Source organism: Poecilia mexicana, unplaced genomic scaffold, assembly GCF_051168715.1.
Source record: "Poecilia mexicana isolate PSO_F unplaced genomic scaffold, ASM5116871v1 scaffold_21, whole genome shotgun sequence".
NCBI classification, from domain to species: domain Eukaryota; kingdom Metazoa; phylum Chordata; class Actinopteri; order Cyprinodontiformes; family Poeciliidae; genus Poecilia; species Poecilia mexicana.
In genome coordinates this window covers 16,974,448-16,998,936 of record NW_028263390.1, presented here as the reverse complement: position 1 = coordinate 16,998,936, position 24,489 = coordinate 16,974,448, and the positions used below count along the sequence as shown (strand labels likewise).

The following is a 24,489-nucleotide window of genomic DNA, read 5'->3' as shown; positions in this document are numbered from 1 at the left end:
CCATTATTCTTTGCAATGTTCACATTGCAAAGCTCAAGTCCTACCACAGATTTCGGGCTGTTTAGTGTTATGAATTCCCATAGCATGATTCTGCCACTGCCATGCTTCACAGTGGGGCTGGTGTTCAGGGAAAGTCCAGTTTAAATGACTTGTTTCACTTTATGCTCTGAATTTGAGCAAAACTTTTACTTGTTAATCACATCCGACTTGACTACAATCTTCAACAATAGCTTACCAGACATCTACGCCGATGACTCGGATGAATAAAACAAAAGTGTAACTTTTTTAAAATATCTTCTCCACAACAGCTTGTATTTATGCAATGGTCAAATTACACAAAGGTAGACTCTGTTTAGACTCTCTTTTCTGAACTTTATTCATTAAAAAAAAAGCAAAGCTATTTTATTACCTCTCTGTTATTTTCTTTTTGTGTTGATCAGTCAGAAAAATCCTTATAAAATGCACTGAGGTTTGTGGCTGTAACTTGGAAAAAAAAAGTGTGGAATATAAATAGTTTTGCAAGGGACTGCATGTGTAAAGAAAAGAAAAAAACCCCAGAAACCCACTGTTCTCACGCCAGACTGCTCACCTGCCTGAAAGTGTAGCATAAGCAGATCTGACGTTACATAATATGAGTCCGACCAGCACCACTCTCTCCCCCCTTCCTTCATCTGGCAGTAAGGGACTTCCCTGTCTGAGCTCACCATAAACTACAGAACCGTTTACGTTAACTTCTTTCTGCTGAGGCTCTCCTCAACACTGGCAATGGACACAGTGGTGGGGTCTTTTGACTGATAGTCCCTGGCTACATTATCAACCCATCTGAGACCAGTGTGCAGCTCTACTGAGGATTAAGCGATTACGCCATCTTTACAAAATACTCGCATGCACAAGCAAATTCACTCTCACGCAACATAAACATGGTTTTCCTGGTGTCTGCCAGCCCAGTGGCTTCCCGTCTCCTCCTACACGTCTTACTTTCTCTTCTCTGCTCTCAAGCTTGACACCAACGGGGGATTTTCCAGTTTTGATGGAAGCCTCTGGACCATGAAGTGGCCTGCGTGTTTGTTTGTGACTGTCTGAAGAAGTATCTGCACCTGCATTGGCACTGCAGAGGTAAATATTAAAAACAAGTCCTCCGGGAATCCTAATTCTCTGTGTTAGAATGTTTTTGTTTAATGTTTGTCTTTTAGCTATGGACAAGATGACAGATTTTTAATATCAAGATGAAACATCAGCAAAGTAAATGGGTTTTATTGGAGTCGTATTGGGATTTGGTTCCAACAACCCATACAAAATCTTTTAAAATTTTTAGTTTGAATGCAAGTACATTTGGAAAACTGTACCTACAATATGCTTTATTTACTTTATTAGCTCAAGTGGGAAAATCAGTTTCTTTTTTTCATTGTAGCACAATAATATTCATATTATTTATAAACTTCCAAACACAACATTGTTATAGGGGGACAAAACTAATTTGTCTAAATAAAATCAAAGTCTAAATAAAATCAGAGGCAAAAATCATGTTTGTTCCACCTCAGGGTCTATGACATGATGGAGCAATTTTCTTCAAGTAAGTGCAGCTGTAATATGTGGAACATTTCCCATAAGTTAGTCATTAATTCCTTTAAGTTATCTCTGCCGGTCCCAGGCAAGTGTCAAGCAATGCATTAACACAATTTGCCCTTGTGAAAACGGATTACTGTTTGAAATTGGAACACGAGGTTGTAATTAATGTAATATTTTAGATTTTTTTAAAAACTATTTAATCCTGTAAAACCCCACGTTTAAAATACGTTCTTGGCTAATCTTTGAAGATGTACTTATTTTGTTTGTGACAGAAGCACGTACATTTATATAAGCATAAGAATGTTGACTATTAAACCATGTGTAGCAAGGGAAAAAAAGAGAAGTTATTTGAAATTAAGTCTTTATAAAAGCCTGGCTTGTCTCTTTTGTGTCTTTGGAGAGGTTATGTTTTAAAAAAATGTATCTTATTTGTATACAGAGGGTAGAAAATGTGCCATCTCTCGCTGTCATGTCGCAAGACGCAAACATAATTACATTACCGAGGTGATCTATTTTGGAGTTCTTTCATTTCTGAACATTATTCCTCTGTTTCTATCAGAGCCTGCGTGCTTCGCTTAATGAATTATGCATACTGATTGATTCCCAGCAGATGCTGGAGGATGGACCCGTTTTCCATGAAAATAAACAAGAGAAATTATACACCATGGAAGCATGCAGGGAGTCTATAAATAGCACCTTGATGCTTGTTTAGCCCAGGGATGCAAACTTGCATTTTTACGGGTCAGACCGAAGTAATGCTTCTGTATTGAAACAAAAAAAAAAAAGAGAGCCGTTCCATTTGTTTTATAATGGAGAAAATGGTTGTTGAGGAGAAAGCGATTGAGTGAGGAGGTTATGTCTGTGTCATTGGGTTCTTAAGCTAAACTGATTCATTTCGCTTCAGGAACCCTTAGAATAAATCTTTTTTTCTGCCCCCCTCCTCCCTCCCCCATATCTACAGCATGATTCCACATTCATAATTTTACAATAAGATGGTTAGTTTGTTCTGGGTAATGTGCAATGCTGCCGCACGAAATGTTTGGCATGTGACCAGACGATCTTCATGCTACGTCACCTGCCTGGCTTGTAACAAACTTCAAAACTTGATTTTTATAACTTTCTTTCCACAACGGGCTGATTTCTTTCCCACTCTTCTATAAAAGGCAGAATTGAGTAAATATTACTGGCTAATGTAGAAGTACATTTTGATTGCTTTGTTGACAGCCTTTGTCTTGGTAGGTTTGTAGTTCCATACACTGTAGGACTGAACAGTGGCTCATAAATGTTTTAAAATGTTCCATGGCTTCTTCCCTGACCTGTCCGCTGTCTTACTAGGTTGTTATGATACTGATTTTTATTTTTTTTTTTTCTAATATTCTCCTGCAAGCCTCCGGGGGCTTCAAACAGCAGCTGCCTTCACACAGAGATGCAACTGCGCACAGGTGGACAATATCTAAATATTGGATCACTTCTGAAGGAAAATTGTTGTTTACGCATATCGGAGTAAATTTCTAAACACGTTTTGCTTCTTCGAAATTATGTACCGCATGTATTATGTAAAATAAATGCATGCGTCAACGCATTCCAACAGAATGCCTTGACGTTTAGCGTTGTTCTGTGACAAAATCTGGAATAGTTTAAGCAAGAGTGGTCGGTATGAGAATTAATCAAAACTACAGACTACTATGATGGCAGCCGGCCAGCTGAGTGATGCGTGCGGTTTTAAACCGCCCCAGCATCCAGCCCTGCTTCTCTGTTGGCGTCCCAATGCCCAATGATCACTCGGCTCTCTACTCATCGCGTCTGGCTGATTTTTTTTTTGTTTTTTTTTTTGCTGTATTCCAGCCCTCTCTCCTCCTCTTCCTCCTCTCCCTCCTCATCCTCCCCTCCCCTCGACTCTTCCGAGTTCGATGAGATCGGCTCTGGGCCCTGCCGTGAGTTCTCGGTGCGGGCGACAGCGCTGCTGAACATGGCGTCAGACGGGATGATTTTAACGAACCACGACCACCAAATCCGGGTCGGAGTCCTGACAGGTAAACGGCACAGCCGCCAATCTGTTCCTTCACATCGCTCTCATCTTTCGTTGGGTTGATTTTACGCCGGCTTGTCTGTCTTGATCTTTACAGATGTCTGCTGATTTTTTTTTTCTCTCCCTACTTTGCGCGGCGGCGGCGTCTCCGTCTCTCGCTGTTTTTTTTTTTTTTTTTTTTTGCATCCTCTTGGAGGCGACGCAGGCTTACAGCCTGGATTGTTTCCTTTCCCTCTCATATTTCCTGTATACATGACACCCATGCATTTAAATCGGTAGACGTGCGTTTTGCACTGTAAATGTCTTTTCCAGCCGTGCTTCCCCCCTCCCACCCTCCCCATCCCCTCTGCTTGGGGAAAAGGCGCACAGTTTATGTGTACTGAATAATTCATGTCTCTATCAGCTTGTCAGAGCTGGAAAAAAATATTACAGCTCACGGTTTGTTGTGATAAAGATGCTCGAATTTGAGTTATTGACATTCAACTGACCACAGCGATTTTTTTTTTTTTTTTTTTTTTTTTTTGAAGTGTTGCTCACGACAGTCGCGTTAGGTAAATGATGAGCGCATCCTTGGCCTTTTTTTTTTTTTTTTTTTTTTTCAAAGAGCAGGACGTGATGTTTGGAGGAAAATCTCTCTTTTAAAAAAAAACAAAAAACTGCTTACAGACATCGGATGTTGCATATGTTGTGTGAATAAGGAGAACTTTGGCTTGATGAGGTTCCGCACGCCAGTAAATCCTGGCATGCTTATTTAATCCAACGAGTTTACGGCGTGTCTCCGATGTTGGAAGCGTTATGCGGATGGTGTTGGAGCTGGTCGCCGCCGGCCTTCATGTCTCCCATTCTTTACGTGTGTGTGTGTGTGTGTGTGTGGTGTGTGTGTGTGTGTGTGTGTGTGTGTGTGTGTGTGTGTGTGTGTGTGTGTGTGTGTGTGTGTGTGCATTTGTGTGTGTTGCTTGGTCATGCTCGTGAGCCTCAATCAGGCGAATCCAGCGGTTGCGGTCATGATCGGCGAGTAAATCAAACAGATTTTGCGGGGAATGTAAGGAGGGAGGGGTTTGGTGGAGGTGATGGTGCTGCTTGGGTGGATACATGATAAATGCTGTCCAAAGAAATACGCTCCTCTCCCTCTTCTCTCGGCTTCTTTCCTCTCTGTCCATCCTGTGTGAGGCAGGGTCGATCAATATTGCATGAAAGCCACGCACTGATCTCCCCCCCCCTCCTCCCCCTCTCTGCTCCTCCACACATACACACGGATACGGTAGGCTATTCCCTCCATATGGAAATCCGCAAAAGGAGGAGGCGGAGGTGGTAGGAATCACTGTGTAAGACCCTCTACTAAAATCTGCCAGGGAAACCCCCACTACCGTCAACACTACAGCCACTCGTCTCCTTCCTCACCCCCCCCTCCTTTCCTCTACGCCGCGTTGGAAGGAGGGAGCGCGCTGTCCGCGGTGCTGAAATCCAGCGCCGCTCACAAATCAGTGCGGCACTCAGAGCCGGCTCAAGGTTTTATGAGAACCTGGGCAGAACTTCCTGGGGGGGGGTGCCGGGGCAATTTTTCACTTTTCTAAATACTCGGTTTTAATTTTATGTTAAAGGATATTGTTTTTATCTGACAAAATTGTGCTGTATTTTCACTTTCACTTCAAGAGAATGGTGGATTTGATCTGCATTTAGTCTTTTAAAAAAAATTTACTTCTACAATTAAGTTGAAGTCAAAAGGGCTCAGATCTGACAGACTAGAATTGTAGAGTTGTTTACTTAAACTACACTTACCATCCACTTTAGTCGTTTGGCATGTTTGTGCTTTTAGCACACATGGCGACTCAGCCCATTACATGGAATCCATACATTGTGGAGATGACTTGCGCAAGTTCAAATGAGGCTGCCAAATTAGGGAAAAATGTTATTAAAGTGACTTTGAATGTGGAATGGTTATTGTTGCCAGGCAGGCAGTTTCAGAAGCTGCTGACACAGTATGCTTTTTTTCTCTCTCTGTTTTCACCAAACCATTTCTCTTGTTCAGAGAATTTCCAGTGAGTTGTTGTGCAGATGAAATTGCCTTTTTTTGTTGTTGCTAGAGGAGAATGGGCAGACTTACTTCAGATGAAAGACAGCAGCAGGTTCAATAATCACTTGTTACAATAAACAACGCTACGCCACATCAAACCTGCAGAAGCTGAAGACCAAACCAGCTACCGTTCTTTGTTAGCTTAGAAAAAGGAAACTGGTGCTGCTGGACACATCCACCAAAGTTAGAATATATCAGATTGCCCACTCCAACAAGTCTCAATTTCAGCTATGCCATCAAGATGGTGGTTTCAGCTTGCTTTTTATCATCTGTATAGGCTTGTGGTGGTGCTGCATCAGTGTGGAAGATATTTTTTGGCACTCTTATGGTGTCTCAGTACTAATTGAGGATTGCTGAAATGCCACAGCCCACTTGAGTACTGTTGGTGACCACGTTCATCCTTTTATGACCAAACTGTTCCCATCTTCTGACTATTTCCAGTATTTCAAAGCTCAAATCATCTCAAGCTGGATTTCTGATCATGACAATGTTTTTACTGTACTCCAGTGGCCCCCACAGACCCCAGATTTCCGTAGAAACACGCACCTTTGGACTGTAGTAAAATGGTGTATTTGTATCACAGATGTTCAGCCAACAAATCTGAAGCAACTATTTAATGCTGCTTTGTCCCTATAGAACGAAATCTCTGGGGAATGTTTAGAACAACCTGTTGAATGCATACCATGAAGACTTGGGGTAATTAAAGGCAAATTAGGGTTTTGAAGGGAAAACGGGATCAAACGAGGCACTAGCAAGATGTACTTGATAAAGAGGCCGGAGAGTGTGCTGTCCCTTTTTTCTTTTTAATGTGAAGCCTAATAAGCAACAAGTTTAACTCAGACTAAATATGCTGTTTTGGTTTGGGGAGGAATTGTTTTCCTTCTCAAACCACTGCAGTGCAGACAAAAAGGATCATACTTGCTGAGTTACAAAGTTAAGCAGCTCAAATCACCAAATTACCTTTCGTATGTCCATCACCTTATAACCACTGTCTGGTAATGTGGATGACTCTGATTTCTCTCTAATATTGACAGGAACCACATTATGGTGGCTGGATATATAGGGTATCCAGCTCTAAAACTGTAGCTCTTGTAGTCGACAGGGTCACGACACATCTTGGCATTTAGACAAGCTGGTTGCTTACATGTGCCTGGACAATTTTGCTTTACTAAAAAAAAATATCTCAATATAGAAACCTAATTGTATGATTGGCTTTTTAAATCTAGACTGCATCCAACATCAAAGGACGAAGGCCAAATTGCTGTAATAATAAACCGTGTTTGTATGACCTTCAAAAATTCAGATTATTTACGTGTCATTGCCTTGCCTTGGTGTGTTTGGGGTGGGTTAATGTAAATGAGCTAGTTTGTCACATGGAAGTGTATAGTTGTTGGTGTCAAACAGTAGAAAGTTGGCAACACGCAGCACCAAAAGGACATGCAGACTCGGCTCTGGAAGGCGTCAGCAGCTCCAGGTAGACGGACACAAGACGCCGTTCCAGGGCAGCCCTACGCCATGCATAGAGGCAGGTTGTCAGGGAAGCACAGGAGCAGCAGCCCCCTGCCCAAAGAGCCACAGCATGAGGCAAAGAGCGCTCTGCACCAAGTAGGAGAGACCCCTCCACCAAGGCAGGCAGGTATCAGCCCACTGGGGATGGCATGTTATTATCCCACCAGAGCTCAGCTTATTCTCTGTGACCAACAGAAAAACACCACCACCCCCCTGACGCTGTCTAGTAGTATATTAAACCGGGCCTGAATACCTGAAGTTATCTATTTAAATATTAGCTACTTGTTACTAATATCGAATGCCCAAACTTACAAAGGTGTGAAATGGGTGAAATGAACATCACTTGTCTGACATAAAAACAATGGGGGGGAAAATTAAACGTGTTGTAGTTACTGCACATTTCAACATTTGCAAACAAAATGAATCCAAAATTTAAGGAAAGTTGACCGGAAACTTGTTAGAACCTGCAACCCAACCCACTGACTCCTTTTGATCACCAACGACAAATATGAAGCAGAGCTTGTTTAATACATTTCCATATCATTGTTTACATTCTTAAGAAAGAAGTATTCTTTATTACCTGTTGAACTGAATTAATGTCATATTTAAGTCACAGCTGAATGTTGACCATTTATTGATGTTGCACTAAATAATATTAAAATTGCTATTTATTCTTTTAAAAGGCGTAGTATTGCAAAGTACTGCCTTCAAAAACGGGTCTTCGGCAATATTTAAAATTACATGGATATTGAGTTTTAATTTTTTTTTTTTTTTGCATTGTAATATTTTCAAATCACTTTTTTTATGCTAAAGCTCAGTTAGCAGTAACAAAACCTGCATGATTGGGAATCTAGAGGTCAGAATATATTGGTGTCATGTCCCGTCATTTCTATTAGGGCCCACCACCACATCAGAGGGGGTTAATGTCTCCATGTGTCATCAGTCACTTGGAATCCTCAACTGTATCCCCTGCGTTGTGACAGATTGCCAGCTTGATCTCACTGTGCCATGTTGACAATTCCTGCATACATATGCCGACGTTGAAGATGCGTAGAGACACAACTGACAGGCTTATTTGTCTTTTTGATGTATATCTATGTGCAAGAGAAGGAGGGCTCGCATTGGCAGGGAAACGGCTTCAAAGGAGCAAGGGAATAAACTCGGGGAAAACTGTGCACAACGCACATTTTATCTGACCTTTACCATGAAAAACTGAACGATGACAATTCTGATAAGACGATTTGGTTATTGCAGCAAAGCTCAGCCTTCTGGGGTGTCACTTTACGATTAAGGGAGTTGGTGTGAGCAGAATGTTGATGAACTTCAGAGGATTGGATCAATCATCCGTCTCTCCGGGGTCAAAGGTGAGACTGCGACCTTGGCTCACCTTCCTCCATTGCTTAGCTCCACATCCATTTAGACAGGAGACAGACACCTGTGTTTAGACCTTTTACACTGTGGGAAGGAGCTGGATTTAACGTGTGCATGTATTTTGTGGCTTGCCTGGAGAAGAGGCGGGGCTTATTAATCGGGGAAAGGAGAGGGGAAACGTGAGGTAGGATAATTAGGGGTGAACATGCTGTCACTTGTCAGAGATGTCATATAAATCTTCTCTTGTAAAGGCGATGGAGGCTTCTCACGCTGTGCTCCACATGTTAGGAAGTGTATTTAAATCCTTGTGTGTTTTTGAATGTTGTGTATATCTCTCTGTGTTCCTACGCAGTCTGAGGATTCAGCCAACAGTGTCACTGAGTTATGCATATTGATTTTTAGATGCAGTTCTTGAAAAATTCTTTATGGGCTCCACATTGCGTTACTGCAAAATATTGCAACTGATGGTGAAAATCATTTTGAACTTGCAATGATGTTAAATTTATTTTAATGTGACAATTTTACATTTTGAATGTGTCGGTGATGGGCACAAAAAAAAATCTCTTATTTTACCATCCATCCATTTTCTTAGTGGGGTCGGGAGGGTTGCTGGTGCCTATCTCCAGCTATTGTTCCGGGTGAGAGGCGGGGTACACCCTGGACAGGTTGCCAGTCTGTCGGTCTGTCGTAGGGCAACACAGAGACAAACAACAATGCATACACACACTCACAGCTAGGGGCAATTTGGAGAGGCCAATTAACCTGACATGTTTTTGGACTGTGGGAGGAAACCGGAGTACCTGGAGAAAACCCACGCAGGAGAGCATGCAGAAAGACCAGGGCTGGGAATTGAACCCAGAGCCTTCTTGCTGCAAGGCAATAGCTCTACCAACTGCGCCACTGTGCAGCCCCCTCTTATTTTACCTTGTTTGTAAAATGCATGTTTTTTTTGTTTTGTTTTTGTTTTTCTTTTTGTCTAAGACTTGATGCATGAGCACCTGTTGTGCGTTCCACAAATGCACATCTTCTATGAGCGACACTAAACACAATATATACCAGAAATGATTGGTACTGAACGAATACAGCATTGCTTAAGCTAAACGGGTCCACCATTTTTGTGCAGAACCGAGTCCACTAGTGCTACTGTTCATTGTGCAGCTTCAGAAAGCAATACCAAATTGTTCCTTAGAAAATCTTTTTATGAGGAGCATTAAGGTTCCTTATTCAGCTAGAGTGAGGATTGAGTAAAAAAAAAAAAAAGACAGGTCTGAACCAAGAGTTTGTCAGCTTTTTTCAACACTTAACTTAATTACTCAACAGAAACAACTTTAGCTGAATATAAACACCGCTGGTAGTGAAGAAAAAATTGCTAAGTTCCACATCCTGCTGTGTGTCGTATCACTCAATGGGCCTAAAATGCTGCATGGTAGCAGACATGTTGATGGCACTCCCTGAGAAGAGAGAGGATAATCCAACAACTGAGCATTTAAAGAGCGGATAGGGACTACTCATATGTTGCATTATCTGTAACAACTCCCAAACAATATAGATATTTTGTATTCTAAAGTAGCATAGTCTTATTCCAAAATTCCCTGAAAATGATCCGTGGATTTGGCTATCACTGCTTATATTTGATTAACCAAAAATAAAATAAAAATAAATAAAAATCTCCACTTTAGTTTTATATTGGCCACTCTTTGAAGATGATACAATCAAACTAATTCTTTGTTCACTGCTGGATAAATTAAACAAAAATGATTAGTTTCTACCAAACACAAACTGAGCCACAACTTTGAAACTGATCTACGTTCTCAACAGATTTTTTTCTTTTTTTCTAAGCTTAATATGCTTTTAAGAGCATATTAATTTCCATCTTGTATGTGGATGATGCCATATGGCAAAATTAAAACAGCAGCGCTCCATGCACAGCTATGGTTGCTCTAGAATGTGTGGTGTAACTCACTGACCATAGAAAGCTCCATTGATGCCGAATGCTGAGTGTGTGTGTGGGTTAGCTTTACGCTTTCCTCAAAGAGACTCAGATATCCTCTCGCCAGCCAACTTCTGAAGAGGACAGGGGAACTAGATCATGCGACAAACAGTTCAGATCATTTTCTGTTCTTTCTCTCTTTCTCTGTATCAGGTCCATCCTCATTTCTGTTTCTCTCTCTCTTTCTCAATTTTTTATGCGTCTCCCTTATTTGCAACAAGTGAGACAGAGAATGTGCGGATGGTTTTCCCAAACATATACGTCTGTCAGTTGTGGCATTGAGTCTTCCCAAAATAGCTGCATTCAGTCCCTCTTTGTTTGCAGTCACGCGCCCCCTAATATGTTGTCACTTTATACGGTTATACGGTGTCAAAGTATGTCTGTTTACAGATGAGCTTGCAAACATGTATGTGAAACTACACGCGTGAGTGTTCTGTTGCAGGTTGATTTTTCATATAATTTAACACCTTGATTTGTGTTGAGATTACTAAAAATGCACGTGTACGGAAGAAGCCGACTGGAGAAGCTAAAAGTTGGATTGCTAGGCAGAGTATCTTGAATCTGGACACTCTTCCTGTCCCAGTGTAACCAAAGCCAGCTAAAAGAGTCCTTTGAGGTTAGGATGCCCCCCTGGATGCTTCCTTTGGGGAATGTTCTGAACATGTTGGAAGGAGACCCCAGGGCAGACCTAAAACTCGCTTGAGGGACCAAATTATTAATGATAGGAATAATGGGAAGTACTGTAGGAGGTAAAGGTGTGTATAACCTTTCAGTGTCAATGGGATTTATGGGTGAGCTCAGACTTCTCCCCAGAAATCCCAAATTAGGGAAAAGAAAAATTTTATATTTCAACAGGAATGGGAATGCATTTCTGTTTCTCTTTAGTCTTGATGAATTGGAAGTTTTGAGGGTTTACTCAATATCAGCTGCTTGATACTGAAACCTCTTTCACTTGTGAAAGGTGCAAATAATGAAGTTAAAACGGATGCAAGCAAAATTCTCCAAATTCTTGGACATTTTACACCTTTGTGGTTGTGTTTTTCAATCGTATCCTTTTCGAAACTTCAGCTCTGTTTCTGTGTTTGCCTTTTGCATCGCAAAGTCTTGCGTGAACATGGAGATCCTATATTTCCGATTTATGGTAAAATATAAAAGCTGTTATATCCTGTAAATGAGTACTAGAATAATGGCTAAATTAAATAAAAGGAAGGACCATCTGTTAGCAATCATCATTTCATTTGTGCCTTTTGCTGCAAATTACTTCTGCCAACTTACTGGGCTACCCTTAAAAGTATTTAAAATCTCTTTATTCTCTTACACTGGAATTAGTGGGAAAATAAAAGTTTGGCTTATAGGTGGTCTTAAAGGGATTCGTTCCTATTTTCCTTTTGTACCTGAAAATATGACACAAATAAGAAGTCATGAGAATTAGACGTTTTAAACTGGGGGGGACAAATGAACGGTGTAAAAAAAAAACTTTTCTATCACAAAAACTGAAAGTTACATTTTGAAATTAATTGAGCTTTTTTTTTTGACACTTTTTTTCCAACTACATTGCAACTAAATAGGAACTTTCATGGTCATTTTTGGAGAGATTTTCCAATTATTTGCTGGAAAGAAAATAATAAATTCATGCTGTTGCCACACTTGCATGGTTATTTTTTTCCCCACCATGCCCTGGCTTTGCTTTAAATGCCCACATGCCTAAATTAGATGGCGCTTTTAAGTTACCCATAATTAGGAAACTGGTTGTTTACAATAGGTGGTTCACTTTTTTTCTCCCAGCATCATCTTGGATCAGCTTGCCCTCCCGAATCCTTCTTGGGCGGTAAAATATTTGCCAGTGCATAGATGGAAGACGTATAAAGTTACCAGCAGAGGCAGAATAGTTTTATTAATACTGGGATATTACGAGGACATGTATTTCCCAGCCCTAGTGGGAAATATACACCCTCCCATTTAAGAGATGACATTACATACCGTTTTCTGGAGGAATTCATGTTCTGTGTTCGACAGTATTTTAAGTACCTCGTCATAAAAAATATATTTAAAAAAAAACATTTTCTCCTCAATCTCAGTGCATTTGTTATGTTACAATGCCTACTTTCCCCACGCCTCCACAGGGGACGCCAAAAATACACCACTAAACTACAAAGCAGACATTAAAATAAGTAAGGACTTACTCCCTCATGGCCACTGGTGTGTCTCTGCTTGCATTAGCAACAAAGCATTATTATCCTTCCCTGTTTTCTACTCTGCTGACTCTGAGAGGGACAAATGTAACATGCTGACAAAGGTGACATCACAAATTAAAAAAAAGAATATAAATGTTACCTTTCGGTTCACTGGTGATGGCTGTTGGATGAGAATCAGTGAGCCCTGGGCATGTGACTACACACTAACACGATTTTTACTCTTCGTTTTCCTGCTTTGACCCAACTGTCTGTGTCTAAGTGTGTTGGAGTCCTTGCTGTGCCGCTACTGGGTGATGTCTTGTAATGATCTGTGGGCATCTGCTCAGCAATATGCTAGTTTGAGAGGGATACGCTTGAAACGGAGGCGCTAAAATGGAAAGAGACATGACAATCTAGGCATTCGCTTATTTCTCATGTTTCCCTTTTTTAAGTTTTGAACATCTCACATAGTACTCTTTAGTCTGACATCCAAACCAGACTGAAACCAAGAACTCACCATCAATCAAAAGTGATGGGGAGGGTCAGAGAGACAGCCATAGCAATTTTGGAGGATCTGCATAGATCCACAGCTCAGGTGGGAGAATCTGTTGACAGCTTTATGATAAAGTTATTGTTGAAAGAAAGCCATAAAAGATTATTCCATTTATGGAACACCATAGACAGTAGAGAGGGTGCTCTAGTCAGACAAAACCAAAATGCAACTTATTGGTTTACAAGCAGACTATGGTAAAACATGGAGGTGGTAGTATCATGCTGAGGGGTTTCTTCTGGTTGACATTTTTGGGGAAGAACTGAGCTAAACACAGGACAGTAAGTAGTGGTAGAAAACATTTTGAAGGGTGCAGGACACCCATTAACTACAGTATTACAAATGAATTGTAGTTTTATTTTTAGACCATATGTGTATTACAATGGTCCAGTCAAAGACCAGACTGAAATTCAGCTGAGAATTTATGGCCCAACTTGTCCACTATCAAAATCTTGTTTCTTCCTCTTCATAATTTTTTGACTACAGTTATCTTAAACTTCTCTTTTATATCAAATTAGAGTAAAATAGTGTTTGGTGTTATATGTGAGAAAATATCAAAGATTTCCAGAGGGCGTTGTATTTTAGTTCATCACGGACCATCTTGCTTACAGACTTTTGTTTGCCTGCAGCTGTAGGGGGATTTATTTTTCTTTTGGGTGGGGCGTGTGCTGAAATGAAAACACAAGCAGACCCTCGTTTAATTTAACTTTATTCCTTCGTCCTCTCTGTATCAAGCACTCCTACACACACACACACACACACACACACACACACACACACACACACACACGCACACACACTCACTCACAGCTGTCACAGTGGACAGCAGTAAGGCATGTGAACCACATGACCAGAATAGACAATCTGGGATCAGAGACATGGACACAGAATGTGAATTAAGCCCCGACTGCAAAGGAATTATTTTCAGTGTTTAGCTGGGAAGTGGAGTGGGTAAATGTGTGTTTGGCTAAAAGGAGTCATTCCTTTTTTTAACATGCCATCTCTGTCCCTGTGTTTCACTAGTTTTCTATCTGCTTTAATAGAAATGATCATTGTGGACTAAATGGTCTTTGGTTGTAGTTGCGAGATTGAACAAGAGGCAGAGGGTATGTGACGGACAAGTAGAGGAGTCTCCTGCAGGCTCTTGTCGAATGTTCAGTGATGGGGGTCTATCAGGGCTGGCTGGAGAGCTCTTCCCAGACTGTGTGGGAATATTTGCTGGAATAATACGCCAAACAAGTGCAAATATAGGTGTGTAAATTTAGAAATGTACCCAAGATGACTTTAAGATATTAAATTACCCTGTCTTGGGTTAAAATTGCAATATCTTGATATGAATTGGCTAAAGGACAAGTTATCCCAGATCCCTCTTGCCTGTTTTTTAGTTTCCTATAATTAGGATACAAAATAACTGACTTAACTATTAAATGGCAACACATAATTTCTCCCTCCTTTCTGGCAGGTCCCTTGTGATAACCTGTGTCAAAAGAGAAACCGTTGAGTGGTGGTGATAGAGATTGAGATAAAGATACTGTAGAGATTTTAACTGATGAGTCACCCTAAAGGTCCACTAGCTCCTGGATCCTGGCTTCAGGTGTTAGAGTGACATAGGAAAAAAAAAAGATGCACAAGTAAAGAAAAGTGAGACAAAAAAAAAAAACACCACAAATTCATTTTTATTTTATTTTTGGCTTTTGTCTAACAGGGCTCTGAAACAAACACAATGTCAGCTAGGTTAAATATAGCACTAATAATACGATTTGTGGGTTTAGTTTATTTATCATCCATGTTTAGCCACAGCAATGCTGCCACTATTCTTACAGTGGTCCACACACACACACACGAGTTACATTTCTAAAACAGTTTACAGAAAATTAATAAAAATGAAACGGAACAAAACAAACCAACAAAACAAAGACATTGAAGACAACATGGCAAAATACATGGAATTTTAGGTGCAATCTTTTCAATTCACATCCAGGAACTTACATTGTCTGCACTTTACTAAAATACCGTTTCATCCGTCCTTTAACATTTTTATCATTAAATATAACGCATGTCTGCAACTGGGTTACACAGAGCTACATCTACAGAACAAGAGAACTAACACTACAAACCAGATGCAGCCAATCATTAGCACCAGACATTAACCTTTTTGACATCACTTATCATTTTTGCCTGTTTGAGTTCATTGTGCAAGCTAATTTTCAATGCTCTGCTTGTTGTGATCTAAGCACATATTGTGCAATGCAGTACTCGCATAATTAACATTACTGGAATGATTATTGACTTGAAAGTGGTTTCTGTGCACTGGATTTATTATATCCATTTTAGTTGTCTGATATGCAAGGTAATGCTTACTCACACGTCACCCTGTTAGTCTGAATCTCAGTGCAAGTGGAAAAGTTATGTTTTTATAAATAAGCAATCGAATGTTCATAAGATTGCAAGATTAGCTTTAATTATTTAAAAGCAAAATCTGGGCAAGTGTAATTCTGTGTAATCAGAGTTGCAGCTTGATTTGCACCACAGTAAGTCAGGCTGATGTCCTGGGCTGCCTCTGATTATACCTAAATAAACAGGATTTTTAAGCATAGTTGGGGTGTGGAGGGTGTCCCGTCGTTTCCATGATTGAGTTAAATGGTAAATAGCCTGTATTTGCGTAGTGCTTTATCAAGTCAGAGCACCCCAAACACTTCACACCACATTTAGTCCACGGACCCATTCGTGCACACGCATTCACACGCTGATGATGGCATGCTACATGGTAGCCACAGCTGCCCTGGCCAGTCTGACAGGAATGAGGCTGCCATGCACCGGCGCCACCGGGCCCCTCTGACCACCACCAGCAGGCAAGACGCTGGTGAAGTGTCCTGCCCAAAAACACGACAACTGAGACTGAGCAGGGGTTCGAACCCAATTTTAGTGTTTGCTGATTGAATTTGTTAAATAATTTCTCATCAAATAAAATAAATACTGTCCTTTGCCTGGAATCGGTAAACAGACTCAGGAAATTACAGTAATGCTGGAGAGTGCTTGAGATGTCTTGGGAAATGCAATAACAATCAAATCAAAATTGCTTATGAAACAGCGCCATACACCATCATGAAAATAAACTGAATGTGGTTGCATAATATTGCGTAAACTTTCAATTTTCAAAATTTGTTAATATTTGATTCATTATAACTAGTCAAATATTTTTCTCACTAATCTCCGTCTCTCTCTCTTTCTCCATTATCACCATGGTCCCACTACTGTCTGTAAGCTCAGCAGCTCTGCCCCTAAAATTTGTATGCAAGTTGTGAACATCAAGGGCAGTGAAGGTCCATCCAAAAGTCAAGCGATATTCCTAACGCCCAGAGTGTGAATGTGTGGTGCTTAAAATGAAAAGGTCTAATAAATATTGCATACCAGCAAGCAGTCGCAATTGCAATGCTGCACACATTGAGATTTCCTCTGACAATCTTGATTATACATATTATGTTTTGCAGTTGACAAAAACAAGGTGAAGGTGTGAAACCGGAAAGCTGTGGCACTCGCTTGTGGAAACTGCCCCTCCACATCGTCTTCGACAGACTTCTAGGATGGCCGTTGACTTGTCGCTTGAACAAAACTCCCTCCTTCCCCCACACTTCTGCCCCTCCTAAGGCCACAAGACCAGTCATGCTGAGGCGTGATATACTGATTGATGTGTTTTGCTTCGGGGTCCCTTCGTCATCTGATTTGTTTCATGGTTTTGACATTACCAATGCAAGTGTAAAACATTTAGAATAGAGTCCACTTAGCAATAGCAATAGGATAATACATAACATGCTTACAGAGATTAGGATCTTTGGTCATGTCTCTCTTTGCACAAGGTTGCTTGCAGATGCTTGCTTCTGCGGACCCGACATGGCTTTAGGTCTTTGGACAAAAAGTTGTAATTTGTGTTTAGATGTTATTCTGCTGACATATCGATGGCCCGTTTTTATTTCCAGTCCCCCAGCCTCACAGATCGTCCACCTTACTTACCGGACATCATGAGATGATTTTTCTTGCACTCAGGCCGAAATCCACCTGAAGTGTTTGTTGGAGTAAAGATAAATGTTGGTCTCCTCTGTTCAAATCCCACAATTTTAGAAGAAGACCAGGCCACACCCGCAGTTTGACAAGTGTTTTTTTTTTTTGAAACACGGTATTTTCATTTAGCAGTGTGGTTAATCAGATGCAAGGCAGTGATATCTGACGCTTGGCAAGTGTTATAAGGCTCAGAGCTTCAGAAATAAACATCACAGGCTCAGTCACTCTCCCACTTGTATCACATTTTCCTTTTAGACCATATCTCCTCTTCTCACACTCTATATTTGTCCGGGTCTCCTCACCTCTCTCTCTTGCCATTTTTTTTATATACCTTTGCCGTCTCTCTTTGGTCAGCTCACTCCATTTCACCAGGAGAAACAGTGAGGTGTATTATAGGCCCATGTGCACGTGAATAATTGAAGAGGCCAGCTTTTTTCTAACAAGGTGTGCTTGATGGCCAAATCTGGTAATGTGTGTGTATTTGTGCGTTTGTTCAGTCTTCTCTCTCATTCTGCTTCTCTATTATTTAGCATCACACCTTTTCTGTTTCTACTACAAAACCCTTTTAGAATATGGTAGCTGGGAATCAAATGTTAATTGACACCCACCCACACACTCGCACATTTCAAAGCAATCTGCACACACACTCAAGACAACCTGCTTGACTATCATGACTTGATAGATTTATTGCTTTTTGCATCATTTATAAGCGTACAACAGAGCTGACAGGTGGTTTTTCAATCCAAGCACATGGCTGCAAACATTGGTAACAGTGAGTCAGGGAGTTTCTTTAACATTAACTCTGTTCAGCTAAATAACCCGTTCAGTTCTTATTTTTATTTAAACAAAAATGGTCAATGAAATGAATCTGAGCACTTTTGACTCGTTTCAGTTCAATTTGAGATGTTCATAATCCGACATTTCCAAATTCAAACATATTCAGATGAAATGAATTAAATACGAAAACAGATATACGATCAGTTCATGTCACAAATGTACACTGTTCATCGTGTAAACAATTATATCCAAGAAAATGTTTAGTCTTGACTGAGTTTTTCACTGTAGCAAAGTTTTCTTCCAGCTCTACATTTTATAAACAAGTGAATAAAAAAGTACTAAAGTTATTGTAGAAATCAACATTCCTTAAACTTATAGCAAGTTAAGGAGGCCACTACTACTAAATACTCATACCCTTTGGAGTTTTGAATTTAAAATAATAGTAGAAGTAGACTTTTTACTGGGAAGTGAGATGCGTTACCTCCCAAAAGGTAACAAAAAATGTAAAAGGAGTAAAATAAAATGAAAATATTTGAAATATGTTTGTTTACAATTTAAATTAAAACATTACAAGTCAATATATTTCTTAGTAATCAGCAGGAAAATTTCTTTTTTCAGCTGACTACTAATCATTAGCATGATTACAGTAGTCATGCTAATGAGATTTTGTATTCAGACGTTTGGATGTTATTTCTGTGATTTGTCCTTTGAGATTGGAAAGCCTCCTTTACATCACCCTAATCTTTAGTTATAGTTCAAAATGTCACAAACTTTATAAAAAAAAAATATTGGGAGAAATGCATGTAGCTCAGTTTTTGTTCAGCACTAAACTCTACAATATTCACCAAAATCATACGACTGAATTGATTAAAACATTGCTTGTGTAAATAATAGCAAACAATGGAGTATAAAAAAACAAAAGTCAGAGTTCAGGCACACAAATCTCACAAATAATCTGTGCATACAACTAAAACCAGAAAACAAATTATCTGATTATTCCAAACTCAAAGACCTGCAAATAGTGATATTATAAGATTCGATAGCCTTAATCTCACTGATATGCAAAAAAACCTGCAAATGCAATAACGGTTTGGCTGTCTTCACTGCTGATTCGAGATAATGTTTATGATTAAATTGTCCATGATAACATCAAGCAATAAAAATAGTCTGGTGTAACTTTGCGCCTTCTGCCACCTAAATAAAACTAGAATTGTATTCCAACTAAAACATCTCTTTGGAAATATCACAAGCTTATAGTGAATTTGTCAGGGGGAAAAAAGTGATCAAATAATGGCAGCAGTTCTTTAAATGTGAAGATCACGGATGGAACATATTGAAGATTTGATTAGACAGAAAAACTACATCTTCTCGAACTTAAAAAATGACACGTAAATTACAGGAAAGGTGAAAAGACGTATGTTTGTGTGGCTCTTTCCAAGACGAAGTAAAATGTTCCTAAAAATGGAAGAAAAAAAAAGCTCCATGAGCTGAAGGTCACACTGAGCCTGATGGGATGTGGGCATCTAAAATGAGTAGTAACTAATGTAGCAAGTAGATTAATCCACAGTGAGAATCATTTTCAACTGCGGACCTTGCAGCTTGAAAGATTAACATAAATTATTTGAAGGTAATCTAAAATATTTTTAGATTTGATTCAGAAGTATCTTCAATTTCTGCTCCTAAAATGGATCCCTGAATGCAGAAATGTACGATGCATGCTCATGTGTGCTCTGTATCGCACTTTACAGAGGATGTACAGATGGAGTCAGAAGGGTGTTTGTTGCCATCGTATATTAACCAAACGTGTGTGTGTGTGTGTGTGTGTGCGTGTGAACATGGGCGAGCTCTGATAGTGGGAAGCTGGAATGTAATTGCAGACACCGTCCAGAGGTTTGAATGTAATGAAGGCAGCTGCTTACAGGCTTCATCATTAGTACAACTCCGCATGGGGCCCTTCCTGCATATGTGTGAGTGGGCATCTCTGTTTATGTGAGCCAGGTATCAGTCATGGATTAATGGAAGTGTGTCTGCATTTTTATCCTATTGCTGTTTTTTAATTTACCCCTTAGTAAGTTGTTCTACCAGCTTTCCTTGGACCGTGTTTTTAAAAGTCAACGAGAAAAACCGTAATTACAAATGATCAGTGGTGATTGTCTTGACTTTTTAACAAGATTTATTTTGTCTTTGTAGTGATGATGGTGAATGTATATAGAAGTAAAGTACATTGGAGACTTCAACTGATTAGTTTATCTGTCTGGTTTTAGCCATTAAAATATTGCACTACTCAAGAGTCCACAGTAAACCAAATAAACTCACTATATTTACTTTTAACATGTAAATATAATGTTAAATATAATGTTCAAATATTCACTTGTTTACAGAACAAGTGAGTATTTGAAAAGCTAAGTGGTTCCATGATTTGTCATACTACTGCATGAGCCGTCATGCAGTAGTAACTAATAGTAGCTAATAACTATCAATGAGTTAATCTTGGCGCTAAATTAATTTGCACAGCCTTTTTTGAGTTGTTTCTTAGGGCTATGTAGAAAAAGCAATTCAAATTTGTACTTGACTATAATAATCTCAGCATCAACTGAGGCAGAGCTCTAAAAATATTTGCCTTGACTCAGTGTTGTCATCACAAACTTGGCTGTTTGGCCAGCATCCAATCACTTTTGTTTAGGTGTCTTTTTCTGTTGTGAATTTTTTTTTCCACCTTTTTAGAACTGGTATCAAAATCTTCTTTCCCTCCGCTGAATGATCGCTGGACCTTGAGCTTATTACTTTAAAATTTGGTGCTGTACACTTTTTGGGCTCCACTGTGCTTGTCCGCTGATTTCCCGATGATTGTGGACACAATTTGCCGGAGTCGCAGCTGTGCTGATCAGGCTTTCGATTCGCCTTTTCAGAAGTCGGCCTGGCAATAAAATGGGATTTGTGGGCAGAGAATGGAGGCTAGTCATGGGAGGGAGGCAGACAGTGGGCCAGACGATGATGAGGCTGCCATCTTTGCCACATGGGGACCCCATGGGGATGCAGTTTAAATTAACTTTCCACTTACTGAACAATGTGTCACTTACAATATGGTCTTGTCGGGTGCCCTAGAAATCAGTTTGACAGGTAAATCTCTTGAGACGCGTTTGTCTCTATCAGGGTTCGGCTCAAGATGTGCTTTTTTTTTCTTCTGACCATCAAATAATGTAATAACTCAGCATAAATGTGTGACTTTACTTTGATTCTGGAGCGCTATCTGTCAGCCTAATCTTGACCTGCAACACTGACTGCAGTTGCACCATAACCCATAACTTTCTTTATAAAGACAATTGATACCAGATCTGATTAGACCTCAGCAATGGCTAAGATAAAGAGACACATTGTTAATATTAGCCAATAACTATCCTTTACAATCCCTGGTCAGTTTCCAACCTTCCATCTCTTTTTTTTTTTGTTTTGTTTTGTTTTTTGTTTTTTTTTGAGTGACACATAACGAATGACTTTTGTGTTACCATGCAGATTTACACTGCTTGTTTAACTGGAACCTCTAGCTGGTGCAGCCCTGGGTTTCCCTGCATCAGCAGCTTGGAAGGGAAGGATGCGGGAGTAGGAGGAGAAGGTGGGTGGAAGAGGCTTGGAAAGAAGGGAAATGGAGGCAGAGAGGAGAGAGAAAGGAAGGAAGAGTCAAAAATGTGCAGCTATAGATGCTAATGTAAGCATTTCTGTTGAAATCAATAGAGCTGCTTTCAACCAAATTTGCTTCAAATGCGAGAATGGTGTATAGCTTATTAATTCCCTCCCCCACCCAACACACACACATTTGGGTAAACTCATTTGTTTGTTTTTCAGTGAGCCTAAAACAACTTCAGTCATTTTGACTTTTAAAAATGTTTTTGAGCTGCACAATTCTGCAGGCCAGTGAAAATTAAGAAATGTAGCAGTCTTGCAGAGCAGTTGCAGTGATGCTTGAATGAGATTTGTGTTGCCAAGCAGGACAGCAAGTGGCAGCAGCAGTTTGCAGTAGAGTCAGTATGCATAGCCGGTTCTGTTGTTGTTCACATCGTCTGTGTCGGATCACTTGAACAGCTACAAAATCCTAAACAAACTTGCTTACACTGATGTACTTGTAAATGAGGGGGCTTCCCGAGGAGAAAATGTGAAAGGCAAGTCAGTGTTTCTTAGCATATGGGACAAAATGTTCCAGTCAGTTGTTGCGTTGCACAGTGTCCCCTCTCAGAGTCGGCCTCTTCTGACCCGTCCTGTAAAGAGGATCAGCATTGTGAGTCCAGTCCAGTTTATTGTTCAGGTGAACACCCAGGTGCCCAGAAGAGTCCACAGTCTCAATGTCCACTCCCAGGACCAGTGCCGTGCACAGACATTTTGTGGGACATGCTCGTGTGGGGGGGAAAAAAAGGGCATCTTGTGCGGCACATGGATCCACCGACTACCTTAGTAGAATTAGACTTTTTACAGGAACAGCTTGGAGATGATGTCTATATACTATTGATTTCTATGTTAAAATCAATAGCCATATGCTATCTTGGGCAACACACAATACATTGTCAAAAAAAAAGATGTCAGAGGGTGTGCTGTGGTGGCGCAGGGGTTAAGCACAACCCATGTATGGAGGCCTTAGTCCTCGACGTGGCCTTTGTAGGTTTGATTCCTGGCCTGGCGACCTTTGCCACATGTCTTTCCCCCCTCTCTCATTACCAACGTTCCTGTCAATTAACTATCAAATAAAGGCCACTAGAGCCAATAAAACCTTTAAAAAAAAGATGTCGGAAAGACAATGTTTTGATCAGAAAAGAAAAGGCAGGTGCTCTAGCACCTCCTAGTGTCTACTTGTGCACGTCCCCACCCTGGATGTTCGCCAGTGTCATGGAGGTGGGTCTGCATCTACAGAAATCCACTATCAGCCTCTTGGTTTTAGCAGCGTTGATCAGGAGGTGGTTCTGCTTGCACCAGTCTGCAAAGTCTTGTGTTTACTGTCTATACTGTGAGTCATTCTCACCTGTGATGTGGCCCACTATGACAGAGTCATAGTGTGTAGATGGCAGCGTGGGGAGAAGTCTGCAGTGTAAAGGATGAAGAGGTATGTTGCCACCACAGTTCCCTGTGTCCTCACAGACTGTGGAGTGTGGACGGTCAGTGAGGTTGTCCGGGATCCACTGCAACAAGTGGTTGTCCACTCCAGACATCTCCATCTTGTCCCTAAGCAGTCCTGCCTGGAAGGTGTTGAAAGCACTGGAGAGATCAAATAAGTCTGGCCAAGCTAATTTGTATGGCACATTTCAGCAACCAGGCACCTCAAAGTGCTTTACATTATAAAACATGATACAGTCATCAATTATGAAACAAGCAATAAACATTAAATTTTGTCAAATGTCATTATCAATGTCATCAAGCAAATTCACATCAAATATCTTGATCAATGTTTCACTGTCTACTAATCAAAGGCAACTCTAAACAGGTGGATTTTAAGCTTCATAAAAAAAAAATCTTTCAGCTTCCAGATTTGTGGTGCATAGAAGCTGAATGCTGCTTCTGCAAGCTTGGTTCTGGTTCTGGGGATGAAGATCAGACCAGAATCAGAAGACCTGAGTGGTCTGCAGAGTTGATACAACAGCAACAGATCTTTAACGTATTTTGGTGCTAAGTCATTCAATCATTGATTGGCGAAGTGGAGTATTTTGAAGTCTTTTCTCTGATCTACAGGGAGCTGGTGTAAGGACTTTAAAACTGTACTGATTTGCTCCATTTTCCTGGTTTTAGTGAGAATGCGAGCAGCAGCGTTCTGGATCAGCTGCAGCTATCCGACTTTTTTTAGGCAAACCTGTGAAGACACTATTACAGTAATCAATGTGACTAAAGATAAATGTGAATGAGTTTCTCTAGATCTTTCTGCAAACTTAGTCCTTTTATCCTGGAAATGTTATTCAGGTAATAGAAGGCTGATTTTGTAACTGGCTTTATGTGACTCTAAACGGTCAGGTCTGCATCCAGCACTGCATCCTGGTTTTGGGCCTGGTCTCTAGAACCTGAACAGGATTCTCACAGTTCTTCCAGTCTTCTCCATCGCTTGGTTCAGGAGGTAGATGATGGCATCATCCTTCCTGATGCCAAGCTGGTAGATGAACTACACCAGAAGGCAAAGATGGTTGAAGACCAACCTCTTGATTATCTTTACCAGATGCAAAGTTATAGTGCTGAGGTCCTTTGGATGTTTGGTCTTCCACAGTCATGGTATTAACCCCAGCTTCAGGCTCAGGTTAAACATGAATCCCATGACACCACACAGTTGATCAGCTCCGTACCTCTGGACTTGGAGCTGATGCCATCCAGACGGTTCACGGGTTGTTCATCACCTGTGGGGTTGAAAGAGACGAGATG

General features: G+C 40.4%; 1 protein-coding gene across 1 annotated transcript in view; it reads left to right on the top strand.

Annotated features, from left to right (window-relative positions):
• Positions 1–2,025: 2,025 nt before the first annotated feature.
• Positions 2,026–24,489, top strand: part of gphnb (gephyrin b) — an 87,909-nt gene continuing 65,445 nt past the window's right edge. The window contains exon 1 of the mRNA XM_015001976.2: positions 2,026–3,602. Coding sequence (XP_014857462.2) covers positions 3,344–3,602 — 259 coding nt within the window. The 5' untranslated portion in view covers positions 2,026–3,343. The remainder of the gene's footprint in view (positions 3,603–24,489) is intronic.